Source organism: Falco biarmicus, chromosome 8 (genome assembly GCF_023638135.1).
Source record: "Falco biarmicus isolate bFalBia1 chromosome 8, bFalBia1.pri, whole genome shotgun sequence".
Taxonomy (NCBI): Eukaryota; Metazoa; Chordata; class Aves; order Falconiformes; family Falconidae; genus Falco; species Falco biarmicus.
In genome coordinates, this window is record NC_079295.1 from 62,864,739 (window position 1) to 62,890,787 (window position 26,049).

Below are 26,049 nucleotides of genomic sequence, written 5' to 3' on the forward strand. Positions count from 1 at the left end.
CATTTCACCTAAGTGGGAGAGGAGCCTGCGGAGCGCAGGGAGCTGGAGCTATCTGGAGGTTTATCTGATCTCGGTGATAAAATTCCATCCCTGGGGTGACCTAAAAAGGACTGGAAAAGGCATGTGCTGTGTGCTACGTGGATCACGGCGGCAGGAGCGAAGCGAGAGGGATGATCTCATAGGTGTTTTCCAGCTCCCCTCCCCGCCACTCCTCGAGAGCCAGTCACAGATCAGGCTCCTTCTTTGTCATTAAATATTTTGGGAATGACACACTGTGCCCCTGGACTGCCCAGTGACAACAGCTCAGCTAAACACCCAGGAGGAATTTAAACTCCTGCCTATCTCCTGAGCTGGGAGATAACTCCTGACTTCTCTCAACAGGAGAGGCTGCGGTCCTCCAGTTAAGTCACATTAATGATCTCAGAGATCAGCAAAGCTGGTCTGGAGATCTCAGCCTGTCCTTAATGTCAAGGGCTTCCAGGAGAAAGCACTAATTACGGACTGCCTTCAGCCCAACCTAAGGCAGGGGGCAATCTTCTGCCTTGGGTGGTGAAGGGCACCCAAATCCCACCCGCGCTGTGCCCAGCTGCCTGGCTTCTCCCGTATGGGAAGCAGAGGGAGCAGAGCTCTGGCACAGCCCAGGCGGCGAGCAGCCATCAGATGTGCTGCAACAGCATTCCTCTCCAGGCACCCAAACCCCACCACTTCCACGGGCAGGAAAACACGTCCCCCCGAAGCAGCCCGCCGGCCACCCCCCCGGCGGCACCAGGCACTGGCGGGCGAGATGCAGCCGCGGTCCCCGCAGCCCGGAGCGCCAGCACCCAGCCTGCTCCCTACCTGCCAGACCCCCAGCTCCCCACGGCGCCGGGAATGGGGTATTAATCAATGCCACATGTTTTCCCTTTCAAGTCACTGGAAAAAATGCACTAGCCCTCGTGCTGCTAGAGAAGTCAGGAGGGCTGGGGGATGGGGCGAGATACCAGAATCCTTCAGGCTGCAGCCGTGTCCGCGGTGGATTTCGCACACCAAACGCTGGTTTTCAAAGCTGCTCCCTCCCCGGCATATTTAAGCATATTTAAGGCTCAGCCAGTAATTACAGCGCTCTTTCAGCAACAGAGACGGGCTGCAGAATGGACAGTGAGGCTCCCTGCATTATCGCTGCTGAAATCCCCTGGGTTCGTTATTACTGTCTATAGCTGGCTGCGGCAGGCGGGCTCAGGGGCTTCGTCAGAGACCATGGTGCCATCCAGCCTGGTGCTGCACAAACACCTCCTAAGGACCGTCCTTGAAAAAGCTGACTGTCTGATAAATGACAAGGAGCTAGAGGAAGAAACACGCAGCTTGCTCAGAATTACAGAGGGTCAGCAGCAAACCATCGCCTACGTCCTGACATCGGGTTTGGGGCGCACTCATCAGGATGCCGCGATGCCAGCCCACCCAACGCGCCTGCAAGGAGTGGTGCTACCAGGGGTATGTGATGCTCCATGCTCAAGCTCCCCTGTGACAATGTTCAAGCTCCCCTCCTAAACCCCAACACGCTCCCAAGGCAGCGCCGCTGTGCCAAGGCGCACGCCAGCCCGAAGGTGACATGGTACTGGCAGCTGCAGGGGACAGGCAGCTCCCACCTGGCCTGGGGCAGCAGCATCCCTGCCCCAACGGCACCCATCTCATCTCAACCTTCCAGTTATCCATCAGCACAGGAGCTCCACATCTGAAAGCCATTTAAGACCTTGCATTTGTAACCTAATACTTTGAAGAAATAATAAAAGCAAGCCAAATTTAACCCAACTGGGCCGGAGAAGTCAAATCTCTGCCCACTGCCTTCCTAAAGACTTATGAAATATGTACAAGGGGAAAGTAGAAAGAGAGACAACCCTTCTCTGGAGTCCAGAGACACAACTGATGGGCACCTAGCAGTGGAGATGGTGAGGGAAGTGCAGCAGGGGATACAGTGAAAGCACGGCGGAGTCAGAAGGATGTCCAGTGTAGCACAAGCTGCTGTCCTGATGCAGTAACGGCAGCTGTGCAGCGTCAGGAAGGGTGAACCTTCAGCAAGGTACCTGAGCAGGACCAGGCCACTCGGGGCTGCCCAGAAGCACCCTCTGCTCTGCCCAGGGACTTGGCTGTAGCTGCCAGGAGCTCAAAACCTGGGTGTGCTAATGACAGAGCTGAGGCTGCTAATACAGGACCAGTTAATGAGGGCAAAGCTGATGGTGATTTGCTAGTGATACTATGGGCTCCACAATGCCGAGATTACGGGAAATCCAATATACAGGATATGTATAATAGATAATTAGCCAAACTGTAAAAGCAGCCTCTACAACCTTCTCAAGGTCTCAAAGATCACGGTAACAAAATTTGGCTGCAAATTATGAGAACATCAGAAGAACAGAGATCTTCTGCAACCAAGACCAGCCAGTGCAGTGGCCTGCTTCTGAGCTCATTTACATTCCTGTGCAAGTTTACTGAAACTAAATCTTACTGCAATCTTACTGAAACTCACTGCAGCTCTTAGCCAGCGGGCTGGGAGACTCAGCACAACCTTCCTGTTCAGCGGTGCATGACCCCACCTGCTCAAGCACTCGGTAACATACCTTGTCCCACCCCCTGGAAGACCTTTGCAATGGGGAGTAATACTTCACGTAGGCACGCTTCAGCTTTCACCGACCTCACAAGGTGAATGTTTTATTGTGGTGTTATTCTTACCTGCGCGGCAGCCGCCACACCAGAGCAACCCTTACCTAACAAGGACTGGAAAATCCCTCCACAGTCTGGCAGGACTACAGACCCACGTGCCTGTGCCAACAAATCTGCCCAGCAGACCATGCTAAGCACTAGTGCCAGTGGTCAAATTCCAAGCCCAGGTACTTGCACTCAACCGAAACGCACGAATGGATTTTAAGAATGTGCAGTGATGTAACAGCAGTGATGCAGGCAACGTTATGCCATGATACTCAGAGACACCTGGGAAAGAGACAACCCAGGACCAGCATTTCTGAGAGCTACACGTTGTGCCTAGGAAATCCTCTTTCCTCTGACTTCATCTGCCCCGTTGGAGAGATGCTGGAGAAATGCTTTCAGATCTGGCCAGTCAAAGAGGAGTCGGGCTCAACGCGCCCACCCTGCACAACACCTCCTGCAGCTCAGATGCTGCAGGGATCACTACAGGAGATGAAGACGGTCACGCAGTTGGAGCGCGGTCATGAGTGATCTGAATCTATTGGTTCTTTTGCAAATCAGACCCCTGCTCCACAGGACACGCTGCACTGTTCCTACCATCATCTGGTTTGCCCCGTTCTTCCTGCACCGTGTCCAAAAACTCCTACGTGAGTGAGAAGCATCGAGATACACTCAAGTTCCTGCACTGCAGCAATCCACATCGTCTCTTTTGGAGAGCCTGAATGAAGATTTCTTCTTCAAGACCTTTTGTTCCACATCATCACTTAAGAAGCATGAATGCCCACTCTGGGATGCCCAGGCAAGGAGAAAAACAGCAGCAATACTCACCCATCTCCTTGAGCTCCATATTAACAAGTTCCAACCAGCAAGCATCGAGCTCATCCAGGTCATAGCGGCTCACCCCTTGCAAGTAAGTCCTTGTAGCTTCCGAAATCTCGGAGCCAGGCAGGCTGCTTGGTGAAACCTGTGAAGGCGAGTTCTCCAGCTGCGGTATGATCCTGGAAGAACAGAAGAAGACGTTGAGAAAGAGCTAGAACTTGCAAAACTGTCCCTTTTCTTGCCATGGAGGGTGCAACGACGCCTTGTACAAACCTGACTTTAAGAACAAAAGCAAAGGGGTTTTGTGCATTTGGTGTTGTCTGCTGTGCCTCGGATGCCCTGAGGACTACAACGTGGTCCCAGCCCCAGAGACTGCCGGTGTGGGCACCTTATGTGATGGTTTGAGTTGGGATGCATCAAAACAAGCCAATTTTCAGAAAACGCTGAGCGCAGCCTGGCTGCCAGCTCCCCTTCCCAGGACCTCAAACCTGGGGTTCGTGCTTTCCCAGTGTCCCAAAGACAGGCAGCGCAGGGAGGTGGCAGCATGGTGGCATGGCTCCAGCACCGCACCTGCTGCCGAGGGCCAGCCTGCACCCCACTGCGCCATGGCTCCGGCTCCCTCGCGTGGGGCTGGCTTCCTATGTGGCACCATGGCCACCCGCCTCAGGCTGCGACCAGGAGGGGAACGAGCAGTCTGGGAATCAGGAATTTGGGTTTTGGCCTCTGCCTCCATCTACCTCAGCGTATGCTTCCCTGTAGATCGGTGGCATAACACCGAACCCTTCAGAAATAAAAGCGGTACCAGTGCCACACGCAGGCTTTACCCCCACATCTCATTCTTCCCGAACACCCACTGATGCTGTGCAGTATGAACCCGCCCGCACGCCACACGGCTCCACGCTGCGGAGCAGCCCCAGGGAAGCACCACGCGGGCAGCTCTGCACCGGGCTCTCCGTGGGAGCACACCTGCTCTTCAACAGTTATCCAATTCCCTGTCACACCAGGAGAAATTAAGCCACTTTTCCACTTTGCATGGCTCCTTTCTTCCTCCCCGCCTTGCATTACCACCAGCCTGGTGGCAGCAGCCTCCTACATGTTTAGATTCCTGAGTCAAATAAATCGACCTACAGCTACAGCTGCTGGCATCAACCTCACGTTGCTCCCCTGATGTTAGAGGGTTGCTGCTCCCCATGGGGGCTTGCAGAGAGGCTTGCACAGAAATGCCACATCAGGGCAGAAATAGCTCGGTCAGGAGAAATACATTGTCCTGCCTGTGAAACCAGGAAATCTGATGTGGAAAGTACATGTGAGCACAGGACCAGGGCTGTTACAAATAGTGATGCTCTTGCCTGGAACCAGAGGCTCTGCCAGTGAGGGGAACCATGGCACCAGCCCATCCCTGCTCCATGGCTATGCAAGGCCATTCCATGCCCTCGGAAAGGCTGGATGTGCCCGAGCCGTGGGATAAACACAGGGACAGGACTAAGGCAAGGGCTCCTGCTCGCCGTGCTGCCAACCCAGCACCCTCCACCCTGTGGGCAGGATGGTAGCACGCAGGCACTGTGTTTGGCACCACCATGCACCCTGCGCCCCGTGCATGAGATTCTTTGCCCGGTGCATGAATTTAAGTGCATTGCTCTGTCCTACTTACATTTGAAAACCAGAGCTCAGCCACCGCCTTCTCCCCACTGTGCCCTGCCCAAAATGCTCAGCAGGAGCAGAGGCATTTGTCCTGTCTCTCCAGAGGTCCCCCAGGACTGGAGGAAGCCTCAGCTCTGCCAGTGCTTCCCCTCACACCCAGGCCAGGACCTGACTGCAGGGACGAGGAGTTACGGTTTGGTGACCAGAAGCCACCCAGCTTTCCCTGCTGCCCTCTCCCCGAGGCTGCGGGCAGTCTGGCCAGGCTCTCCGCCTCCAGCCCCACCGCACCAAAACCAACCCACAGGCTTGCACTGACAGCCCGTCCCAGCACGGGTCCGTGGCAACTTCCCTTTACCTACAGCAACAGTTTTACCATTCATCGATGGAAATTAACTCTTTATATGAGAAAAATTAGGTCCAATGGATGCGATAGTCCGAATACCGATAGCAACAGCAACTCCTCCAGCCATTAACTCCTCAAGCAACTACTGCTAATTTACCAGGGCACAACAGAAAACAGATCCTGGTCTTGGGCCGCCCAGATGAGATGCCCGAACCACTCTGTGCAGGTATCCACTCGCCAGACACCCCTGATCTAAACCACCCTCTAGCCAAGCCCCTGCAACCCAGCCCCACGTTGCAAGCAGGCTGCCTGCCGCCCGCCGCCGTGGGGTGCCTCCGGTGTGCCATACACTTTAGTGCCACACTCCCACCGTGCCGGGCAGCACTTTGGCAGGCTCGGCAACAGAGAACATCCCCCAGTGGTCTGCAAGGTTTGTTCTGAGCGCTCTCTAATCACAACCACAGGGACAGGGAGAGGAGTTGCCTCATCTGCTGCAAACTCCCTGCACAGAAAGCGACAGGCGCTGGCTGTCAGCTCTTCTGCCTTTTCTTGGCAACTCTGCAGCAATATGCATGACACTCGCGATGCACATGTCAACAGTGTCATGCGTAATGACATGCAAGCAGAGGACAGGCTGGAAGTGAAACGCAGCCCGTGGTGCCAGCTGACAGATCTCTGCAAAGCTGGGAGCTGGAGCTCACTGCAGTATTTGCACAGCACACGCTTCCTCCCCGAAATACCACCTCCCAGCACCTCCCAGCACAAACATCAACACAGAAAGATGCTGCAAAGAAACAAACAAGCAAACAGCAACCCACTGCAGCGCATCACCCCCTTCTGAGCAGCTTCTCTGACATGCAAACCCAGAGGATCCAGCCCTGCTCTTGCACCAGCACCATCTGGGAAGCCTGTTGGCCCCTGCAAGACTTTTATCTGCCTTCTGTCCTGATATGTAGGTTAATATGGGAACATCAAGTGCCTCGTGCTCTGTGATGTGTCTGGGGCAAAGCCATCGTGTCCATCACGGAGCCAGCTGAATCGTGGGACCAGATGCTCCAAGGTCTGTACACGCCAAAGGAAGATCTTTGTGCACAGCTGCCCTCGGGAACAGCACCCTACCTGCCTTGCCCAAGATCAGGAAAGAAATCTGGCATGAGAGGAAAATGAACCTGGAGTTTCTCCAGACCCAGACCTGTACTTTAATTGCTCTCTTCTGCAGTCACAACCATTGGACACACTTCCAGAGCCACCCACAGAAGCAATAATTTGATTGCATGGAGATGGATACATCAAGAAAGGGCTTCCTTTTGCCTCTTTTGCCTTATTTTCCCCACTAGGAAACTGAAAATAAAGACATGCCCCAATGCCCTGAGGACATCTCCCGAACTTCAGTCCAGGATCTGAAAATAACCCCATGAAAAGACAGCTCCCAGTCCCCAGATTGTAAAACAAGCTCACTGTAATCTAGGACAGGGCTTGGGGATTCAGTAACGTCTGTATTTAATGCAGACAGCAGTAATAACACTGAAACCAGGCATGCTCCAGTCAGGCTTCGGGAGCATCATCTAAGGAGCTCCCAAGCCCCGAAACACACCGGAGTCGCCGGCACAACATGCGTTGCTCCAAGGACTGAACGCCTCCATCCCACGAGCCCAGGGCCAGCTGAGCTCTGCAAAGTGCCCCGGCGAGCAGCAGGCAGGCGGGACACAGCCGCCTTACAAGAGCAAGCTCAAAGCTGTTGAGAAAATAAAAGCCTCCAAGCGCGATGAACGTTCCCGTTGCAAAGAGCTGCCCGAGCAGGCAGGGGACGGCACCGTAAGCCTTCATGCAGCCAAGTCACACGAGCCACTCGCCAAACAGCTGGCTGCAACAGGTGATAGCCTGACACAGGGCCAGCCGGGGATGCTCGGGACGGCGGGAGAAAGGAGCTGCCATTTTTAGCCTGGCATAAAAGTGTGAAGATTAATGCTCTGTGTACATATCAAAAGAGCGGCCTGAACAGATCATTTACTGTATTGACAGCCACTGGAACGCACTCAGTCTGGTAAGGATGCTGACGCTGACTGCAGAATCCTCTGTGGGTTATCTATAATGCAGTACATACCATCCCGCCTGCCGAGAGAGCCACCGCGCTGCCGGCATGCAGGGGACAGTGGCCACCCAAGCTGGGCAAGTCGGCACCAATGTGTGCGTGCAGCCTCTGCCTTCTCACTGCGGCATTTCATGGAAAAGGGGAGAAGCTGATGCTCAGAGATGGGGGACGAGTGACTTTCCCCTTCCACACAGCCACCTGCCAAACACTGCTGGTCCCTCCAAAACCTGAGTGTGTGTTTCACCCCCCAGGTCCTGGCTCTGCACAGACCCCGGTGATGCAGAGATCACAGGCAGCTTCCTGGGGCCGCTGATGATAACAGCACCGCCGCCACGAAAGCTCCATGTTCAGCTTCTCCTGACACTGCGTCGTTAAACGGAGTTTGCTTTGGTTTAACGGCAACTGGAATTTACAGTTCCTTTCATTTACTCACCACATCACTGATGATGAAGATCAAGTTAATTAAGATACAAAGATCTAACAGCACGCTCCACATGCTCGCTGGCGCTCAGTTAAAAGGTTTGAAAGATGCCAATGTAGCGATGACAGGTGCCTCCCCCCGTCTGGAAACACACGTCGCAGGGAGGGCTGGCAAATGCTGCAGCACTCGGCTACCGCAGTACTGCGCTGCCTGCACAGCTCCCATCCACTGCAGCTTGCTTCCACTGCTAATCATTAGTCCTACAAGGAATGAGCATTACTATGACATGTATCTCCTTAAGACTGCCACTAAACTTTACTTTTGGAGTTTTCTGTTCATGGGCAGGACCCTGTGTCCCCACACTGATCCAGCAGCATGGGCTGGGAGGAGTTAACTCAGACATGGGGATGCCAGGACACGTTCATGCCATTTTGTCACCATTTCAAATATCAGCAGCGGAGGTCAGAAATGAAGAAACTGCCCAAAGGCGGCACCTGGTGAAGAACTAACCCCAAGCCTGTTGTTCGTAGATCAGGGAAAACGAAAACGGAGACATCTCAAATGGTGTGCAGCCCACCGAGCCCCTCGGCATGGAACCTCCAAGGCCAACACAGCCATGGAGGAGAAAAGGGCATCCCCTGGAGCCTCTCTGGGCAATGCCCACGCCTGGGGGATGCTGTGCTCCTCCATCCCAGGAAGATAAATGCTGCCCTCGAGACCTCACCCACAGCTTACGCACACCCAGTGATGGCCAGGCTCAGAGAGGCTGAAACCTGACGCAGGATACCTATCAGAAAACAAAACCTGCGGGTTTGCATCTGGCTCCTTCTTCATCTTCTTCTGCACCTTCCGCCAGTTTGCTGCTGACGTGAATTTTATAACTTCAGCTAAGCCTGATTTGCACTGGTGGGAGATGAGACTCCAGGGCCAGCTCTGCACCTCTGCAGGGGCAGCAGCGCCCATCGTTGGGACACTTTGCCCTGTCCGGTGGCTTTCAGCTGTGGCTCGAGCAGTGCTCACACGTGCTGCCCAACAGCACCTCGGAAATAACTGCAAAACTATTTTTTTATACAACGAGCAGCCTGTATAACCCTACAAAGTCTTGCTGGAAGCCTGGTCCAGACTGAACCCCTGACTCATCCACAGCACTTAGTTAAACACGAGGGTTTTATGGCTTGCAAATAATTCAGCAAGCTGCACAAGAGGCTGTGCCTGCTCCTATGAGCATCCCTCTCGCCCCGAGGGGTGCAGGAGGCTGCCAGATGCTGGGGCTCACACAGGGCACCCCGAGCCTCTGGGAACACCAAGCAGGATGCGACGCCTCGAGGTGCGCAGCCTCCCGTCAATTTCTGGATTTGCTTTAGTGCATAAAATCATGTTCCTAAAAATCTACCCATTCCTGCCTGACACATGCTAACACACCTGCAAAGAGCTTCTCGGTGTTCAGATACAAAGATCAAGGACTGCAGAGACAGTTGCCTTGAGCTAGGAGAAACAGTGGAAGAAAAAGATCCTACAATTTAATACAAGACAGCAATTCTTTGGAAAAACCCATGCCCTGATTTACAGCAAAACAGAAACCAGACCATGCTGTGCACCCCTCCTCATCTACAATAAGATCAAGAAAACTTGAGCTTGAAAAGCTGTAAGGTTTGTGCTGCCCAGACACACTGGGGTGGAGATGCAGCTAGAAAAACAGAACAAACCGCGGAGGCCGCCCTCGCCAGCATCTCCTGCCCATCTCTTTCTGGGCTCTGAGAGCTGGGGCTGGCAGGGACATCATCAGGGTTTTGATTCTGCACAGGAACAGGGTTTAATCCCCTTGGAAACATCCACGTTTTCCAAATAGCTGCTCAGTGGAAAAAGAAAAAACCCAGGCTGGGTGATGAGGATGTCTGCACACACGTCACCAACTCACATCAATCTGGGGTGAATTCTGCATTATGTACTAATACACTTCACATCCCAGGTTCAGGCGCCAGTGATCCCATAGGCATCAATCCCTTCTTCTTATTTCTAGCCTTGTTTTCTAGTTTTCCTCTCCTATTCCAGCCCCAGGCATGGATGCAGGACTTCCTACTTGCTTCAGGATGGCAAGCCACCGCCTGCGGTGCGGGACGTGGGCGATAAGCGATGCCCACTGCGGGCAGCAGGGCGCCCAGAAGAGTCTGGCAATACCAGGTACAGGCTCAAGGCGACGGTTTTCTAAAGACTGATGAAAATACTTGTTCCTCACCCTTGGCGAGAGCCAGCAGCATGGCCACGCTGTGCCCTGGCATCTGCCTCAGCTTGGGAGAGCGCCTGCATCCCCTCCTGCTGATGGCATCACTGCGGCTGCCCAGGCGCTGCATTGATTTTTCCTTTCTTGGAGAGAAAGCAAGAGTCAAGCTCTTAATTACCTTAATTACCAGTTTTTCCGTTTCCCTTTATCCATAGCGAAGGGCTTCTGTTGGCTTGTTTAGAAAACTTCCTCCTTTTTAAAAAAGCGGAACTAGTCAGGTAAAGAGCAAAAGCGGTGCTAGGAAATTCCTCACCGGGGCATTTGTGAGGCTGGGATCTCATCAGCCCGGCTCGTTTGTGCTGCCCTGACATCTCCATCGGGGCCAACCCCTGCCCGAGCAGATCTCCACAGCACAAGAGGAATTTCATACGTCTTGGAGGGTTTTTCCCATTCCCTCTATGTTTTGATGCTTTAGTTATTCATCCCTAGACTCGGTTCAAAGAGGGAGAGACACGGTCACCCCAGGCTGTATCAGCCCTGGCATGTTCCAAACAAATGTTGACAGTGACACACGAGCATCCCTGCAGTCAGGGCATGTGCAGGGCATGACCAACCAACGCAACGAAACCAGGGCTGCAGGAAAAGCAAGAACATGCTCCAAAAAGCCCCAAACCATCCCTCTTAACCTAAAGCAGAGCGAAGGAGTTCTTAGGTAGCCAGCAACATGTTATAAAGCAGATGGAACAGGCAAGATCCTGAGCTTCCAAGGCTCTGTGACGTGCTGGGGGCGTTGAGAGAAGAAAAAGTTATCACACGTGACCTGGGTTGGGGATGGAAAGTGTCATGAGGCTGGGGTGACCAACAGAGAAAGTCTCAACTGCACCAAACTGGGCAGGTGGTAGAGGATAAATAATGCCATGGTAGGAAACGAGAACTCTACAGAAACAAATGGCATGGCCTGAAAGTTCATTAGTACAACACAGGTGCATTGCAGAGAATCATTACCCTATTACAGCAACACAATCATCTTCATCTCAAAAAATATCTTTCGAAAATTCAAGCAGAAACTTCTCAGCTGGACCCTGCAGTTTTACTCGGGTGAAAAGCCTGCTTTCACTGAAAGTAAGAAAGAAACGCTGCGCTGCTGAAGGGCACAGCCAGCACCATGCTCCCTGGATGATGCTGTTCTTGGAAAAAACCCACGGTCCTGGGCAACAGCTTCTCGGGGGTGCCACCCAACAGATCAGAGAGCCACGAGGTGCCCTGGCCCTCCGCCCTGCAAATGCTCTTCACCACCATCCCTCCCACACCCCTCCAAGGGACTCCCAAAGCCCTGCTGGTCCCTCCAGCCCCTCCGGCAGAGGATGCAGTGCTGGGAAGGGATGGACCTACCTGCATGTGAGCACCGTCACGGAGCACCCAAACACAGCAGACCCACCACCACCAGGTAAGTCACTTCTTGCTGATCCACAGCAAGTGGCTGGGGACTTGGGTTGCCCTCCTTAAGCCAGAGCATGCCAGCAAGGCGGCTTCCCAGCAGCAACTCGCTGCCACCCCAAGGACCCAGGACAAGGGCAGTGTGTGTCCTCACTGTGCACTGCACCACTGAGATGCCTCATTCTCCAAGCAGGGCTCTGATGATGGGGCCACACGCCTTGCCATCACAGCTCTGGCGCTGGCTGGTGATTGCCACCACTGAGATGCTGCGGCTCCCCCTGCACCACTGCAGCAAAGCCTCCACCAACTGCCAAACCATTTGCAGAAGCTCAATTACGCCGGAGGAGCATTTACTCCTTTATTTATCCAGCCAGCCAAAGACATGGCATTTTAAAAAAAATATCTCTATCAATCAAGGGCTTATTTAAACGAAGGGTTGGAAAGTGGAATCAGCCTGAAAAGCACAACAAACCTGAGGCCATTAGTCTGAAAGTAGGTCTCAAGGGCACTTGAGGAAAAAGAGTAAGTGGACCCCAACACTCTTGAGAATCACAACTGTCCCTGGAGAAGATTACGTGGTAATAAAATATACTCAGGAAATTCCCATGGTTAATCATCTCTGTAAACTGAATGCTTCACTTGGCTGAAGGGAGAAGGCATTTCTTTTCTCTATGCCTCCTTTTAATACACTAGATAGAAATAATTAATCCTGCGTAGTGTTTCTCTTCTGAAAATAATTTTGTAATGAAGGCTTTAGTCAGGCATCTTTTCTTTACCTACATTCCAGTCTAAATTAATCTTGTCCAGTGTCCATAAATACATCAGCTTAGGAAAGTCAGTGGAAAGATAACTGCCAGAAAACTCCAGCGGATCCTGATACTGTTCTTACTGCCAGCTCATAGGGGAATTCTCCTGTGGCACACGACAACTTTAAAAAGGCAATTTAGAAGCATGATTTTCATTTTCTGTTTATTAAATTAGTATCTAGCAGGCCATTTGGACCACATGCCCAATCTTCTTATGAACTTAAGCTAACAGATTTTATAGATGCTAGTAGATGTTATAGATGCTATTGCTTCTTGATAGCAGAGCAGAATTTAAGATGTTAGAAAAAGAGCATGGTGCCACAAGGACAAAGGATGGGGCTGCGGACAGTGGTGGACAGTCACAGTAATGAGCTGCTACCCACACACAAGATTCTGTGACCCTCAGGTCAGATTTACTGACCATGTTACGCCTACTTATTCCATTTTTATGGTTTCTAGTAAAATCTGTAAAACCGTAAGCCAAAAACTCTACTTCCAAATCTGGGTTTAAAGAGGAAAGGGAATGCCAAGAAAATATTAAATGGGTTAGGTTTTAATTTAACAGGCCTGATGTTTAGACCTGCAGGCAAGCTGGCTGGATGAACCTAAAAGCACCTTTAGGAGCCACATCTTGGTGGCAAGGGTACCTGTGCACTTCACCTCACCCCTCCTAGACTGAAGATGCTCCAGGCAACATTGGTGACATCCCCAGTCACCAGCACAGGGTGCTCAAGAGCTCAGAGTCCTGTGGGCACCCTGCTGTCACCCCGGCACAAGCCACTGGCAGGAGATCTGAAGCCAGAGCCCCTGGATCCTGTGGCAAGGATCACTGGGACCCAGCATCTGCCAAGGCGTCCTCTTGCATGACGGAGCAGAGAAAGAGCTGGAGGTAGCTGGTCCCGGAGTCGACAGGCCACCATCACCAAACCCTTTTATTCTAAAACAAACAAGAACCTCAACAGAATTAAATCCCCGTTTTTAGCTGGCACTGCTGGGACCACTTTGTGCAGAAAAGTAAGAATTTGCAGTATTTCCTTACTGGCCGTTGAAGCCAAAACCCCTCAAGATTTGGCAGCAGCTTCTGCAAATCCACAAAAATTCTTATGCACATAAGAGCACAGCCACAGGGCTCTGCCCGGGGGTCAAAGGTGGGTCTGAGAAGGGGAACCTGTGGTGGCTTACCAGTCTGGTGGCCCAGTCTGCCACCCGCTTCATGCCATCCATAGGCTATCCTCATGCCAGGGGCTGCAACAAGCACATTTCTAGCAAAAAAGCTGATGGAGGTCACACACCACCAACCCTTCCCATGTACATCTGTGCTCCAGCAAGCTCCTGATGGGTGTGCGGATGGCTGGGCTGGCACTACCCTCTGGTATAACCTAAATCTTCAGTAAAATGCCTGTCCCAAAAATCTACGCAGGCTGTAAACGCTTGGTTCAGCCCTGAAGCTCTCATTTGGCTTCTTGCTGCTGTTCCCCAGAACAACCAAAGCATCTGGATTTGGCCCCAGGAGGATCCACCAAGCTCCTGTAACAGGAGCACCCCTGCCCAGAAGGCACCCCCTGTCTCTGTGGACAGCGGTGGCCAACGCTCAGCCCTGTGAAGGTCCCTTTGTGCTGCCCCAGTGGCACCGGGGATGCTCAGGAAGGGGTTAACGCTGCTTGCAGCAGTGTCCTGCCCTCCGGGTACCAGCAGCCAGTGAGTGTGGCTCCGGGTGACGTAATGCTGGTGGCTGCGCAGGCTGCACACCCCATCCCTCCTGCGCTGGAGACGAGTCAGGGACCCCGGGATGCTTCAGGGACCCCGGGATGGTTGGGGACCCCAGCATCCTCTGCCAGGCAGGGACCAGCCCAGCACAGTGCGGCTCAGCTACAGCCACCATCCCTTTAGCTGTTTTTTTCCCGGACACTCAGCGCTATCCAGTGAATATCTGAAACGATCATTAACAGCCCCAGCGGTGGGAAGCGCACGGCCACCCGCACCATGCAGCTACGCAGGATGCAGCCCTGGCACCGCCCTGCCGCCCGCCGCTGCTGGCACCTACCCACCTCTCGCTGGGAAACTCCTTTTGGCTCCAGGACCATTCAGGGTCTCACTGTTTGGGTCTGGAAATCCCCCAGGACAATCCCATTTCTGTGCAAAATGTGAAGGATGAGGTAGGGTGGTCCCTTCATGTGCTGCTGGGAGTTTAAGATTCTGGAAGGTTCTGGAAGTTTTACAGAAATGCAGCTGAAGCTCCAAATTGCAATTAACAGGTGCAAATAAGAAAAATGCTCTGTTTTCCCCTCTCCATCTAAAATCTCCTCCAGTAACAGCCTGTAACCAGAGCGGGTCCTTCCAGGCTTCTGGAATAATGTAATCCTCTAAGGAGAAAGTGATTCACTCTTCTTTGATGTGATAAGAAGAGGAAAACAAGTGAACAGGAGGCACTAAACAGCCATCTTGTGAAACCCAGACAGCTTTTCCAATTTCATTTCTGAGCTGTTTATCACCATATAAAAAGCCTGATACTCAGCAGACGAGAGAAAGACCAGAGTGTTGATGTCCTGTCTTTCTCAGGTTTATATTCCAGCCTAAATCTCACTGAGATTTAGCTCAACAAATAAATTATTTAAGTCTCAACTCTGACTCAGTGCCCAGAAAATCATCTCAGTGTAGACCAGAGAAAGGACCTGGTAAAGCAGTGTTCAGGTGCAGCGCTGGGAAGTTGCAGGGCAGCCTCTGCCCTCCCGAGGCGGAGGAGAGGACGGGGTTCATCTGCACAACTTCTGCACAGAAGGAAACCACGGCTGCACGGACAGACAGCGATGGCCAGGCAGTGGTTTACTGATGGGCTGGCTGGAACAACAAAACGCAGATGTTTTTCTGGTTGACTAGACAAAGGCAGCGTCTGGGCTCGAAGCAAAATACACACATAATTTCTGATGCTGTGCAATGATCTTCTTCATATTCCCTTCCCCCTTTTCTCTCTGTGCCATTCAGCCTTAACAGCAGCATCGAAGGCAGCAGGAGGGGACCCTGACCTGCTGCTGGGAGGAGGCACAGCCTGCGCTGCTCTTCTGGCTCCAAAACCCAGCAAAACACAGCAGTCCCTGATCGCCGGGCAGCTGCAGAGGATGCTCAAGCAGCATCTGCTCCCCATGGGCAAGCAGGACAGAGCCAGCACCAGCACCCATGGGTGCTGCTCTCCTCCTCCTCTCAGAGCACCATTAACCTACCTGGTGGCCCTTCAGGGACCCATGTCGCATGCCAACCTTTTCCAAACCCAGCTGGCAGGCTGCTAGTATTCTGCTCATTTCCATTTCAGCAATATATATCTCGGAATTGCTACTAGGGAAGCCAGGGACACTTGAGCGTATGTTTTCTGGATATAAAAAGACAAAAAATGTTGCTTCTTTATGTAACTTAAGCCAAGCTACTAACATTAAAGCATCTGGAATTAATTATCTCAGCCAGATAATGTTTCCACAATTATTTTAGTAACGCAAACTGCTCCACTCGGTATTTGTAGCCACCTCCTAACAGGGGCCAGAGACAGAGGCTGTGAGCAACAGCAGCACCTCTGCACCTGCCATAGTCTGAGCAGGGGCTGCGAGCGTGACCCACAGCAGGTCGGGAACCGGCCAACCCCCCCCAACCCTGCTGCTCACCAAGCTGAGCATCGGAAAGCTCAAAATGCAGAGGAGGGCACAAAGACGGCTGCTGCTGTGCTCAGCACGGTGCCATCACACGGGTCTCCTTACAGGGAAACCAACCCAAGGAAAGCAAAGCTTTGAGGAATTCAAAAAGGCAGCATCCAGCTTTTTCTAATGTGTTTTGAATCACTGCACTAACGCTGAACCCTGAAACACATGAGAACAGTTTTGACGCTGAGTCACTTGAAGCAGCGCACAGCCCATCCCACAAAACCAGGAGGGATATGTCTGCCCCTTGCAGCATCCACGTACCGCTATGCAGCTATGCTTGTTCCGGTGCATCTTCCAGATCTTCAAGAAAACCCACATACCAGCTCTTCCCCACCTCACCGAGGTGCTGGGAACATGGTAAAGCTCACTTCCCAGCAACACAGGCTTCACCTAAATTCAACAGGATTATCCACAGCAGCACCCAGAACCCAGCAGCTGCCGGGCTGCCCTGCTCCGCCCACCACTCTGAGGAGCACTTAAAAATAATAGTTTCTTGTATGGTTCAACAGGGACACAAGGTGCACTAAATCACTAAGAAGTGATTTAATTACTGCTGCGCTTGCAAGCAGCAGCCATCACATCTGCTAGGGTTTGCCCAGCTATACGCTAAATTCACGGTTCTGGATGGAGAGCGGAGGTGATGGAGCGAGATACGGCGGCTCCCAAGGCTGTACCAAACCAGTGTCCGTTCCGAGAGCTGTAAACCTTGTTGTGTAGCAGTGGGAAATCAAGCCCGCTCATTCTATACATTTGCTGCTGAAATACACTTGATTTTCTGTGCGCTTGATCCAGTATAAACCACAGGCATCCACTGGGAGGATTAGCAAACATTCAACGTAAGTCCAAGTGGCTTGGTACTAGGTAAGAACAGGCTGGATTAACACGTTTCCCGTAGCAAACTAATAAAGGTGAGGACTTGCTGAAAGCCCACACAAGAACTTGTCAAGCAGATTGTAAAACAAGTAACAGACAGAATAAATCACACTTACTCCTTCGCAAAGCATTCGCAGGCATTGGGCATGAACTAACGACCCTCTACAGCACTGATGCCACCTTCTGCGCTGCCCAGACCCTCCGCACCACCGAACAGCTGCTGCCACGGAGGCGACTCACCCCGTCCTAAATCAGGTATCTAAAAGACCGGCAGGACAGACCACCCTGCAAAGCACCCGTCCCTCCCCACTGCCTGCAGGGACAGGGCTGCCTGAGCCGATCCGACTGGAAACCTCCCTTTCCCAGCGGCAGAGCTGCAGAGGGAACTCACTGCTGTTACATCACTGGGGGGTTTTTTGCTGTCCTGGATCAGTGCCACCGGCCAGCCAGTGCTCACTGCAGCCGGGTGTCACTGCAGGGGTCCCCGGCAGCGCAGAGCGCGCAAGCAGCAAGCCTTCCTCTCCCCACGCTCCCATGTCCCAGGGCTTGTGATCTAAACATTTAGGCCTAAGGTGGTTGGGATTTTTATTTCTTTTGATCAGAGCAGAGCCTCAGATCTTGAAAGGGAAGCGTGCATGTATTTCTGAAGCATACCAGAATCCCGGCATATTTAAGGGCAGGCAGCCACAGAGCAGGGATAACTGACCCAAGAAATAGCCCTTTGTAAAATCGCCAGCATGCCATCTGCAAGCTCCAAACTCACATGTTTTTCATGATGAGCTGGAAGGAAGGGAAAAAAAAAACCCAACAACAAAGAGGGGGAAAAAAAAAAGAGCAGGATCATGTCAAAAAAAAAAAAAAAAAAAAGCTCTGCTCCAGAAGATACACAAACTGCTGCAGAATCCTGCCTGCCCCTTCTGCAGCAAAGCCCAAGGGAAGCTGCTGATGAGTCAACAGCCAGCCTGCGTCGCCGACCGAGGGAAGGGAGTCCAATCTCAACGCTCAAGAACAAAGTGTGCTGGTTCATACAGTACATGCTGAGAACGACGCTTTGGAAAGCCCTTCCCGGGCTGGGAGCCGCACTGCTGCAGGGATACAGCCTGGCCGTCATCCAGGGCTCCCGCTGCACACGGAGCGAGAGGCAGAGGGAAAGGGGCAGCCCGGGCATGGCTGGGATGTTTTGCATCATGCCACCCTCAGTGCCACCGTGCTCCACACCGCGGCAGAGATTGCTCCCGGCATTATCTTCTCCCTTTGCTGGAACCGCTCCCTCCCTGCGCTGGGTGTTCTGGATGCGGCATCCAGCCCCGCCAGGATAAGCCAAGGTGCCCACTGACCAGGAGCAGAAGGGAAGGGCAGGGGTATGCCCCAGTCCTACACCCATTACTGGTGCACCAGTTAATTCTTCTCCCCACCCCAGCACACACCTCTCCAACACTGCTCCCTGCAAGGAGCTGGCTCTGCGTGCCTCCTCTTGCCCCCTTTTGCAGTGATGTTGGTATCACAAAACCATGACATGAACAGCCTGCCAACAACTCTACACCCCCCTGAAGAACTGCTGGACCTCCTGGAGGTGTTGGGGCAACTCCTCAGGGGACTGGAGTCCACTAGAGAGCAACACAGCTCCAAGGAGATGAGCACTGGGCAGCTGGACATCACGATGCTCAGGGCGCAGCCAGCCCCGCACCAGCTCAACACATGCCCGGCAGCGCAGCAAGGAGCTGCTTTACCTGCGCGTGGGGCTGTTGGGAGCAGCAGGGCCAGAGGGGACCCGAGGGAGGAGGACAGGACAGTGACACAAACACCATACCGACACGGCAGACAGCATCTGTGCTGGTGCCACCGTCATCACTGAGTTGGTACTCGCAGAGGTTGTGCCTTCCTGTTGCCACAGCACTTTCTGTTTTCTGTTAAAACAGGGCCACAGCAATGATGCAAGTATAGATCTGCAACGCCAAGAATATCTGGGAAGCCTGCCAGCAAGAAGCAGCCTTCCTGCTCGTCCTCCTGCTGTGTGCAAATTCACAGGAAACAGAATCTACAGCACATACTAATGTGGCTTAATGCAAGATCCAAGAGCCACCTCTAGATCCTGCCTGGGGAAGGAGCCACATGCCAAAAATGTTAAATCATTAAATAAAGGAGGAATTAAAACCTGTACAGGCGCACAAAATCCTACATAGGTGCCGCGGCTTTACGGCATGATGCTCTGCTGAGCGAGCTCAGCGTGCTGCTGCGTACGGCCCCGGCATCACTGCCAGTGGGTAGGGACGAGCCCAGGTCACATCCCTGCACAGCCGCTCTGCAGAAAGGGCTTCACAGCCTCCTACAAGCACCCATAGCAAACCAGCAAGGCCCACTTTCCTCTTGGGTTTATCACAGTGTGACGCTGGAAAGACAAACCTCATCTAAAGCTTCTCCTTCCTATTTACAAAAGCGGTGGCACCGCAGCCCCGATGCTCCAGAACTGTTGTGGTATCTCTTCATCTTGCTTAATCCTTAAACTTAAACCATGCTGAGATGGTCCAACATTGCGTCAAGCACCCAGCTGTGCCCCCACACCAGACCGGGACCTCACACCTGGCTCTACCACTGAGCCATAGTAGAAATGCCCGTGCCTCAGTTTACCCAACTGTAATATAACGTTAGAGCTCACATGGGGGCTGTAAGGCTCATCTCTGGTTCTGGAAAGGCAGTGGAGACCTTCTGGCTACAGGCTCTAGCGGAAGTGGGATGTAGTGTCATCACTGGGATGCAGCGTCATCGCCACCCACGTCCCAGGGCGGGTGACCGGGGGATGCAGCGGCAGGATGCCTGCTGCTCCCTGCCTGGCGAAAGGGAAACTCGCCTCCACTCTTCATCCCCTGCTCCCATCTGACCCCAAGCGGCTTTTCTCTCCAGGCTGGAGCCCTTCAAGCTTTGGGCAATTCTCAGGTGTGTCACCGTATAAAATAAACCCCTTCTCAGCAGCGATGAGCTGGAAATGAATGTGAGAGGGAAGAGCAGATCTCCTGCGCCGCCTGATAGCCCTGGCATGCGGGTGGCCATCGGCAGCATCCGTGCCTCCCGGGACACCAAGCCAAGAGATGCTGCACCTCTTCCCCCACCACTTCCCTTGCGACTGCACTGCCATTTGTGCTAACCTAGAAAGGACCCTCAAGTTTAAGGTGGCTCGTACTGGAGGCATTTTGAGATGGCTGCTTCTGGGGAAAGCATTCCTTAAAACACAGTGCTTTCCTTCTGCCTCACCCCCGGCTTTTGACATTTTAGAGCTCCAGAAAAATAAAATGTATCAAAAAATCTAATTTCCAGCTTTGGAGGCACAAAACCTCAAGGCAGGGTGCAGGTAGGCAGAGCTGGTTTCCAGGAGCCCAGGCGGGAGATGAAACAGGAGCCCAGGTGGGAGATGAAAGGAGCAGCGGCGGCTGCGTACAAGGTGCCTCTTGGGGGGCAAGAGCCACCCCTGAGGTGGGATGCAACTCTCGCACCCTCCGTGGCAAAATCTGCTCGCTGCCGACCACCCAGCCCAGGAAACAACCAAACCGGGGGTCCCAGGGTGGTGGGCTGAGGGTTATTCTGCAGGCAGTGCTTGCCTGCTGTCCAGCTCCCGGGCCCCCCTCCCCACCTCCCTCTAGGAATTTCCCATGGAAATGGCCATCCGGAGCGACAACTGGATTACCACCGGCACCCTGCTGCCACAAACCTAAGGGCAGGATACTCTGTCTCACCCTTGTGCTGCACCTTTGAGATGGGGGGGAAAAGCAAAATGCTGCCCCGACAGCGAGGAATAGCGGCAGCTGCTGGGCTCCACATTTCCCAGTCTACAAAAAGTATCACTGTTGGGATTTTTTTCAGCAATTTGGATTGGCCGTATCTGACGCAGGGAGGACCCGTTGGGTTTATGTGAAATTTTTTGAATAGGGAAAAAGAAAAGTTTGGAAGCCAAAGGGGACAGTGGTGCAGAGGCTGTGGGGCAGCAGCTCAGCGAGGTACCCACGTGCTGCTGGGATGGAGCCAGGGGCAAATTAAAGCAATTAGACTGGGGAGGTAAATGGAGTTGTAAGGCCTTTTAAGGCTGTTCTCTTTAGGCAGTTGAAATAATAGTCATCTCTTGTGAAAAAATAATGACATTTCTCCAAAAGAGGGCAAGTCGTCTAGCACTGGAGATGCAAAAGGGACTGCAGCCTTCATCTGTCCTTGGCAGTCTGAACGCTGCTCTCCACGAGAGCGCTTCGACTCTCACATCAGTGACCCAAGCGGGACAGCACTGAGGGCAAGGACGCTATCAGAGGGAGAACTGCTCAGGAGGAGCACACCCACCTCTGCCGTGCCTTCTGGTGTGCGTGTGGAGAGATGCTGTCCTGATGTAAAAAAACTGGCAGTGTCACCGCCTGTCCCCCTGAGACATGCATCATGGCCACAAACCAGGTGCAACCATTAAGGCTGCTGTAAAATGAGCTCTTCATTCCACTCACATCGCACTAGCGAAGGAGCAATATCCTGAGCAGGCTTCAGTCCGAGGACAAAGCCATTGGCGCTACGCTTGCTGTCTTGCCAGCAAAGAGACACAGTGCAGGACAGACAGACAGAGCAACAAGAGAGGAAAGACTTCCGAGGAAGCTAAGGCTGTGAATAAGTAGCACGATCCCGCAGCAGTCCGGGAGGAGCAGCCTGGGATGAGCGGGGCATGCTGCAACCCAGAGGGACTGCAGAAATCCACCTGGGATTAGCTGAGAGGGATGGAGCTACTAACCAGCATCTCTGAGAGGTCACAGAGAACGGGTCAGATTTCCCAAGACCAGAAGATGACGCATGTTATCTGCCTTTAAAAATAAAACTCAGGGAAAACCACTGAAACACATCAATAAGCCATCTAGATGAATGCAGGCAGAAAATAACATGGGATAGGAACTGTCTGACATGGGCTGGGACCTCTGTGGTGGGTGGAAAGGAGCAGATGGGACCCATCTCGACATAGCAAGGCTTCCACGTTACCTAGCAGGAGATGCTCCCTGGTGTCCGTGGGCTCTGCTGAGACCCCTGCGGGGCCAGGCTGCCTCCCGCAGCACGGGGTACGCCTGCTCAGTCTGCTGAGTCGAACTCTGATAAGTGGGAAGTCACAACGTCTTTGGAGAGCAAGGTTTGAACTCAAAATGGTGTCAGGGAATTGAAGACAGAGCTGGAACTATTGCAAGAGGCAATCTGTCAAGGACTAGGGAACAGTGCCGAGCTCAAAAATAATCAAATGAGTAAAATAACCCCAAGAATTAGGAAATTCTTCAGAGGAGAATCTGACAGCAGAAGTGAAACCCAAACTCAAGGGGAGGGGGCAGCACCAGGCTGGGGGGGGAGGTTCTGATGTCCCCTCCGAAGTTTGTAGGCATGTCCCTGTGGTGACATGGGTGAAACCAGGGGAAGCCTGTTAGACGGCCACAAAAACATTCACAACTGCAGCAAACACAGCCTTTGATGGAAGCTTAAAACAAATGGATCTGCTTAGTCTCAGGAGAGAGGACCGAGAGGAGACACAATAGTGGCCCCCAAAAATGGCGGGGGAAATGGGAAAGGGCTGGTGCCAGAGCTGGACAGAGTGGGAAGGATGGCCTGCACCAGGCTCCGCTTGAGGAGCACCCCTGCACGGGAACACGTGGCACAGACAGAGCTGCCCCAGGACCCCCAAAAACAAGCACCTGGAGAAGAGCAGGGGGCGCATCTGCAGCCTGCCCCGCACGCCCGCAGCCCCTGGCTCGGAGGGCTGGGATGCAGAACCCCGGCCGAGCGCTGGGGAGCCAAGCCGTGCCCTGCAGCCCACTGCTCCGGCTGGCTTGACACGGGCACTGCCAGCGCCGAGCTATCACTTTTCAGCTGGAAATAGCACCGGCATGAGCCCTCAGTCGGGGAGCAGAGCACTTGTGAGTCCAGACTGCGGTTAGCTGTCAAAGACAACTAAAAAAAGATATTCCGCACATAGAGGGTTTTTTTCCCCTTTTTTTTTTGGCGTTTTTGTGTTGGGTTTTTTTTTCTTCCAAGGATTAAATCAACTCAACGGCCCCCTTTACAACTTCCCTTTTGATGTGTTCAGACTCATTAAAGTTTCATTTCTTTCTCTGCTGTCCCCGGGGGAGGAAGGGGAGTGTACACAAAAGTTTACTTCAGAAGCGGGGTCGGCAGCTGCAGCAGCAGCTGCTGTTGCTGTGGGACAAGCGGAGCCTCGCCGGCCCCCGCGTCGTGCCCAAATCCCTCGGCAAAACACATCCCCCCGCAGCCGCCCCGCTCCCACCGCGGCCCCAGCACCATGCCGGCACAACGCTCCCGCCACTGTTTTTGCAGGATGCGTGCCCAGGGTCACACGCCACCAAGGGAGCACGCCCGAGCTGAGAAGCTCCTGCAAACCCCACGAGCTTTCGGGTCTGACCCTGCAATTTTTGGGTCCCACCCTGCAATTTTCTGGGTCCCTTCCCAAGCTCCAAGTTCCCCCCACCGGCAGCACCAGCTTTTCCCCCACGGCATCGGCCGCTGCCCGGGGATAATCCCCTGCACACAGCGAATGGGCAGCAGCTCCCCCACGTTATTTTTTGCTTGAGCAGCTGTTTAAGTGTCTATTTTAAAACTCAGTTCCCTATTTTAAAACAGCTAATGAGACACCGATCTAGGCCAATAGACGTCGTCTCTACAAGGTCTGGGAGATGCCTGTTTATTCGCTGGGCTCCCTTTCCCAAGCCCCAGATCTCAGCATGCCCATCACGTTTCCAATATACACAAACCGCTTACATGGTAAAGAGGGAAGTTTTTAATTTAAGGGCCAGCTCCCGCACTCCTGCCATGAAATACCAGTGGTACAGCCACGCGCTTCTAGGCAGAGATGCACCAACCAGCCAGGCAGAGCCTGACATTCCAGGTGGTTTTCGGCTGGTACTTTTTTTATCTTCCCTTTGACTTTTATCAGGTCTTTTTTAAAATTCCCCAACTAAGAGCAAACAAGGAGCTGGCCTGCCTGGCACAGCTCCTTGCTGCCGCCTGAGAAAAGCTGGGCACACAGAGAGGGACTTTAAGAAAGCAGCTGCCCATGGCAGGGTGCATCCCCTTCCCGTGCTCTCTGAGATGATGTGCACCCCAGCGAGGCCGAGGGGACCCCGCAGAGGGGACACCGCTCGCTTACCTGACCACGGGCTCGGGGATGGCCTCGGCACTCGCTGGCACCTGGACGCCCTTCTCCCACTCCTGCCTCCAGGGATCGGCCAGGACGTAGTACTCGTCAGGGCTCAGCTGGAAGGAGTCGGGGATCTTCATGGCCGTTATCAGATCCGTACGGAAAACCTGCACCGGAAAAAAATAAATAAATTCATCCAACAGGCAGAGTGAAGGGGTCTGGCACAGCCTGGGGGCACGAGCACCCAGGGGGGTGCCCTGGGTAAACGGTCCCCAAGGGAGAGCGCGGCAGGTGCCTCTGTCCCCAGTGGTATGGCATCAGGGCATTGTTTAATGTCACCTACAGGGTGAGGGTTGTGCAGGAGAGCACGACGTGCAGGTAGGGGCTCCCCTGCTTGGCCACGCAGCGCCAGGAGCCCCAGCCCTAGCAGCTACAGCCCCTCTGAGATCCCTGAGACAGGGCAGACATGAAATCCAGCTGCAGGGTGCAAGCTCGGCCAGGACACGGGCTGAAAATTGGTATTAAACTAAAGAAACAGGCTGCTTTCTCTTAGGGGATGGATGTTTTCAGCATAGCCAATATGTACTCCAAATGCCAAGGGATGTATAGCACTGGGCTTCTCCACATTCAACCTTACCAGGGCAAATGATGGTCTTGACATAAATGAAGCTGTGCGAAACACAAAGCCATCTCATTGCCCCGAGCACCTTCATGTCCCCATCACACCACCTCACTGCCCTGAGCGGGGACAGCCAAGTGCTGAGGGTACCCACCAGGCCTTGATGGCTCCACTGGTGATTGCACACCCAGAAGCAAAATAAAGTCAGGCTGGGTTACGTTAGAGCTGGAAAACCCCAACTAAAAGATGATCTAGGTGCCTGCTTACACACCCACAGCCAAAGACACGGAGATTTTTCCTGACTCAATAAACCTCCTGTGAGATCACTCTGAACCCCTCCTCTATGAAAATCCTCCGGCCCCGTGGACAGTGAATGGGCTCGTCCTCCATCTCACTTCTGGCCCTGCAGAGTTTTCCTCCAGTATACTACGATGAAAAACTCATTCCAAAAAAATCCCTCACGGTAAATAAGGTTTTCCTTCCAGAGGGTTGCCTGACAGCAATGATTCGAGCAATCCTGCCTCTTGCAGCACAAAAATAACTTGTAAATGAAAATGGATGATTTCTCCTCTCTACCATCTGCTATTAGCTGAAATAATAACTGGCGGTGCCAGCAATCATGCCTGGACACCATCTCACTCCATCCACTCCATCCCCGTTACTCCTGCGAGGCAGGGATGGATCAGGTGCGTTCTTCAGACACCGTTTAATCTGTTCGCAAAGTCTATTCTCCAAATGAGTATTGCTTTGTCAGAACCACAATAAGTAAGACGATATGGTTTTACATTTTCGATACAAAGATAACACGCTTTGCGGAGTACCTGGGAAGCCAAATCAGCCGAGATGCAGGAAACTAGACATTAACTAAGACCGCTGAGACCAGTATTTAGGTCAGTTTGTTTAATCCTCAGAGTCTCAGCTGCTAACCCAATTAGAGTTAAATACAATACAAACAACCTTTTCTATGTTGGGACCTCTTTGAATTTTACCGGCACCTTCCTCCTGATGATGCATCTGCTTGCAGACATTTCTGATTACGTCTATATAAACCTGATTTGAGTTGGCCAGACATAGTCTCAGCGCATCCTTCAACAAACATAATTAACAGCCTACATATTACAGTCAGAATTAAGCTCAGTTTGAGAAAGATCAGGTTCCTTTAAGTCTCTGTGTGCTACAAATGCATGGTTAGAGATGCCACAGTAACCTTTTAATATGCTGCGAGTGTGAGAAATCCAAAAAAAAAAAAAAAAAAGATAGAT

The 26,049-nt window shown here is 52.8% G+C and overlaps 1 protein-coding gene across 4 annotated transcripts in view; it reads right to left on the bottom strand.

Moving 5' to 3' along the window:
- Positions 1–26,049, bottom strand: part of JADE2 (jade family PHD finger 2) — an 84,008-nt gene that overhangs the window by 36,687 nt on the left and 21,272 nt on the right. For all 4 annotated transcript variants that reach the window (XM_056348343.1, XM_056348344.1, XM_056348345.1 and 1 more), the window contains exons 4-5: positions 24,178–24,335; positions 3,508–3,677 (exon numbers count right to left, since the gene is read on the bottom strand). In XM_056348343.1, coding sequence (XP_056204318.1) covers positions 3,508–3,677; positions 24,178–24,335 — 328 coding nt within the window. The remainder of the gene's footprint in view (positions 1–3,507; positions 3,678–24,177; positions 24,336–26,049) is intronic.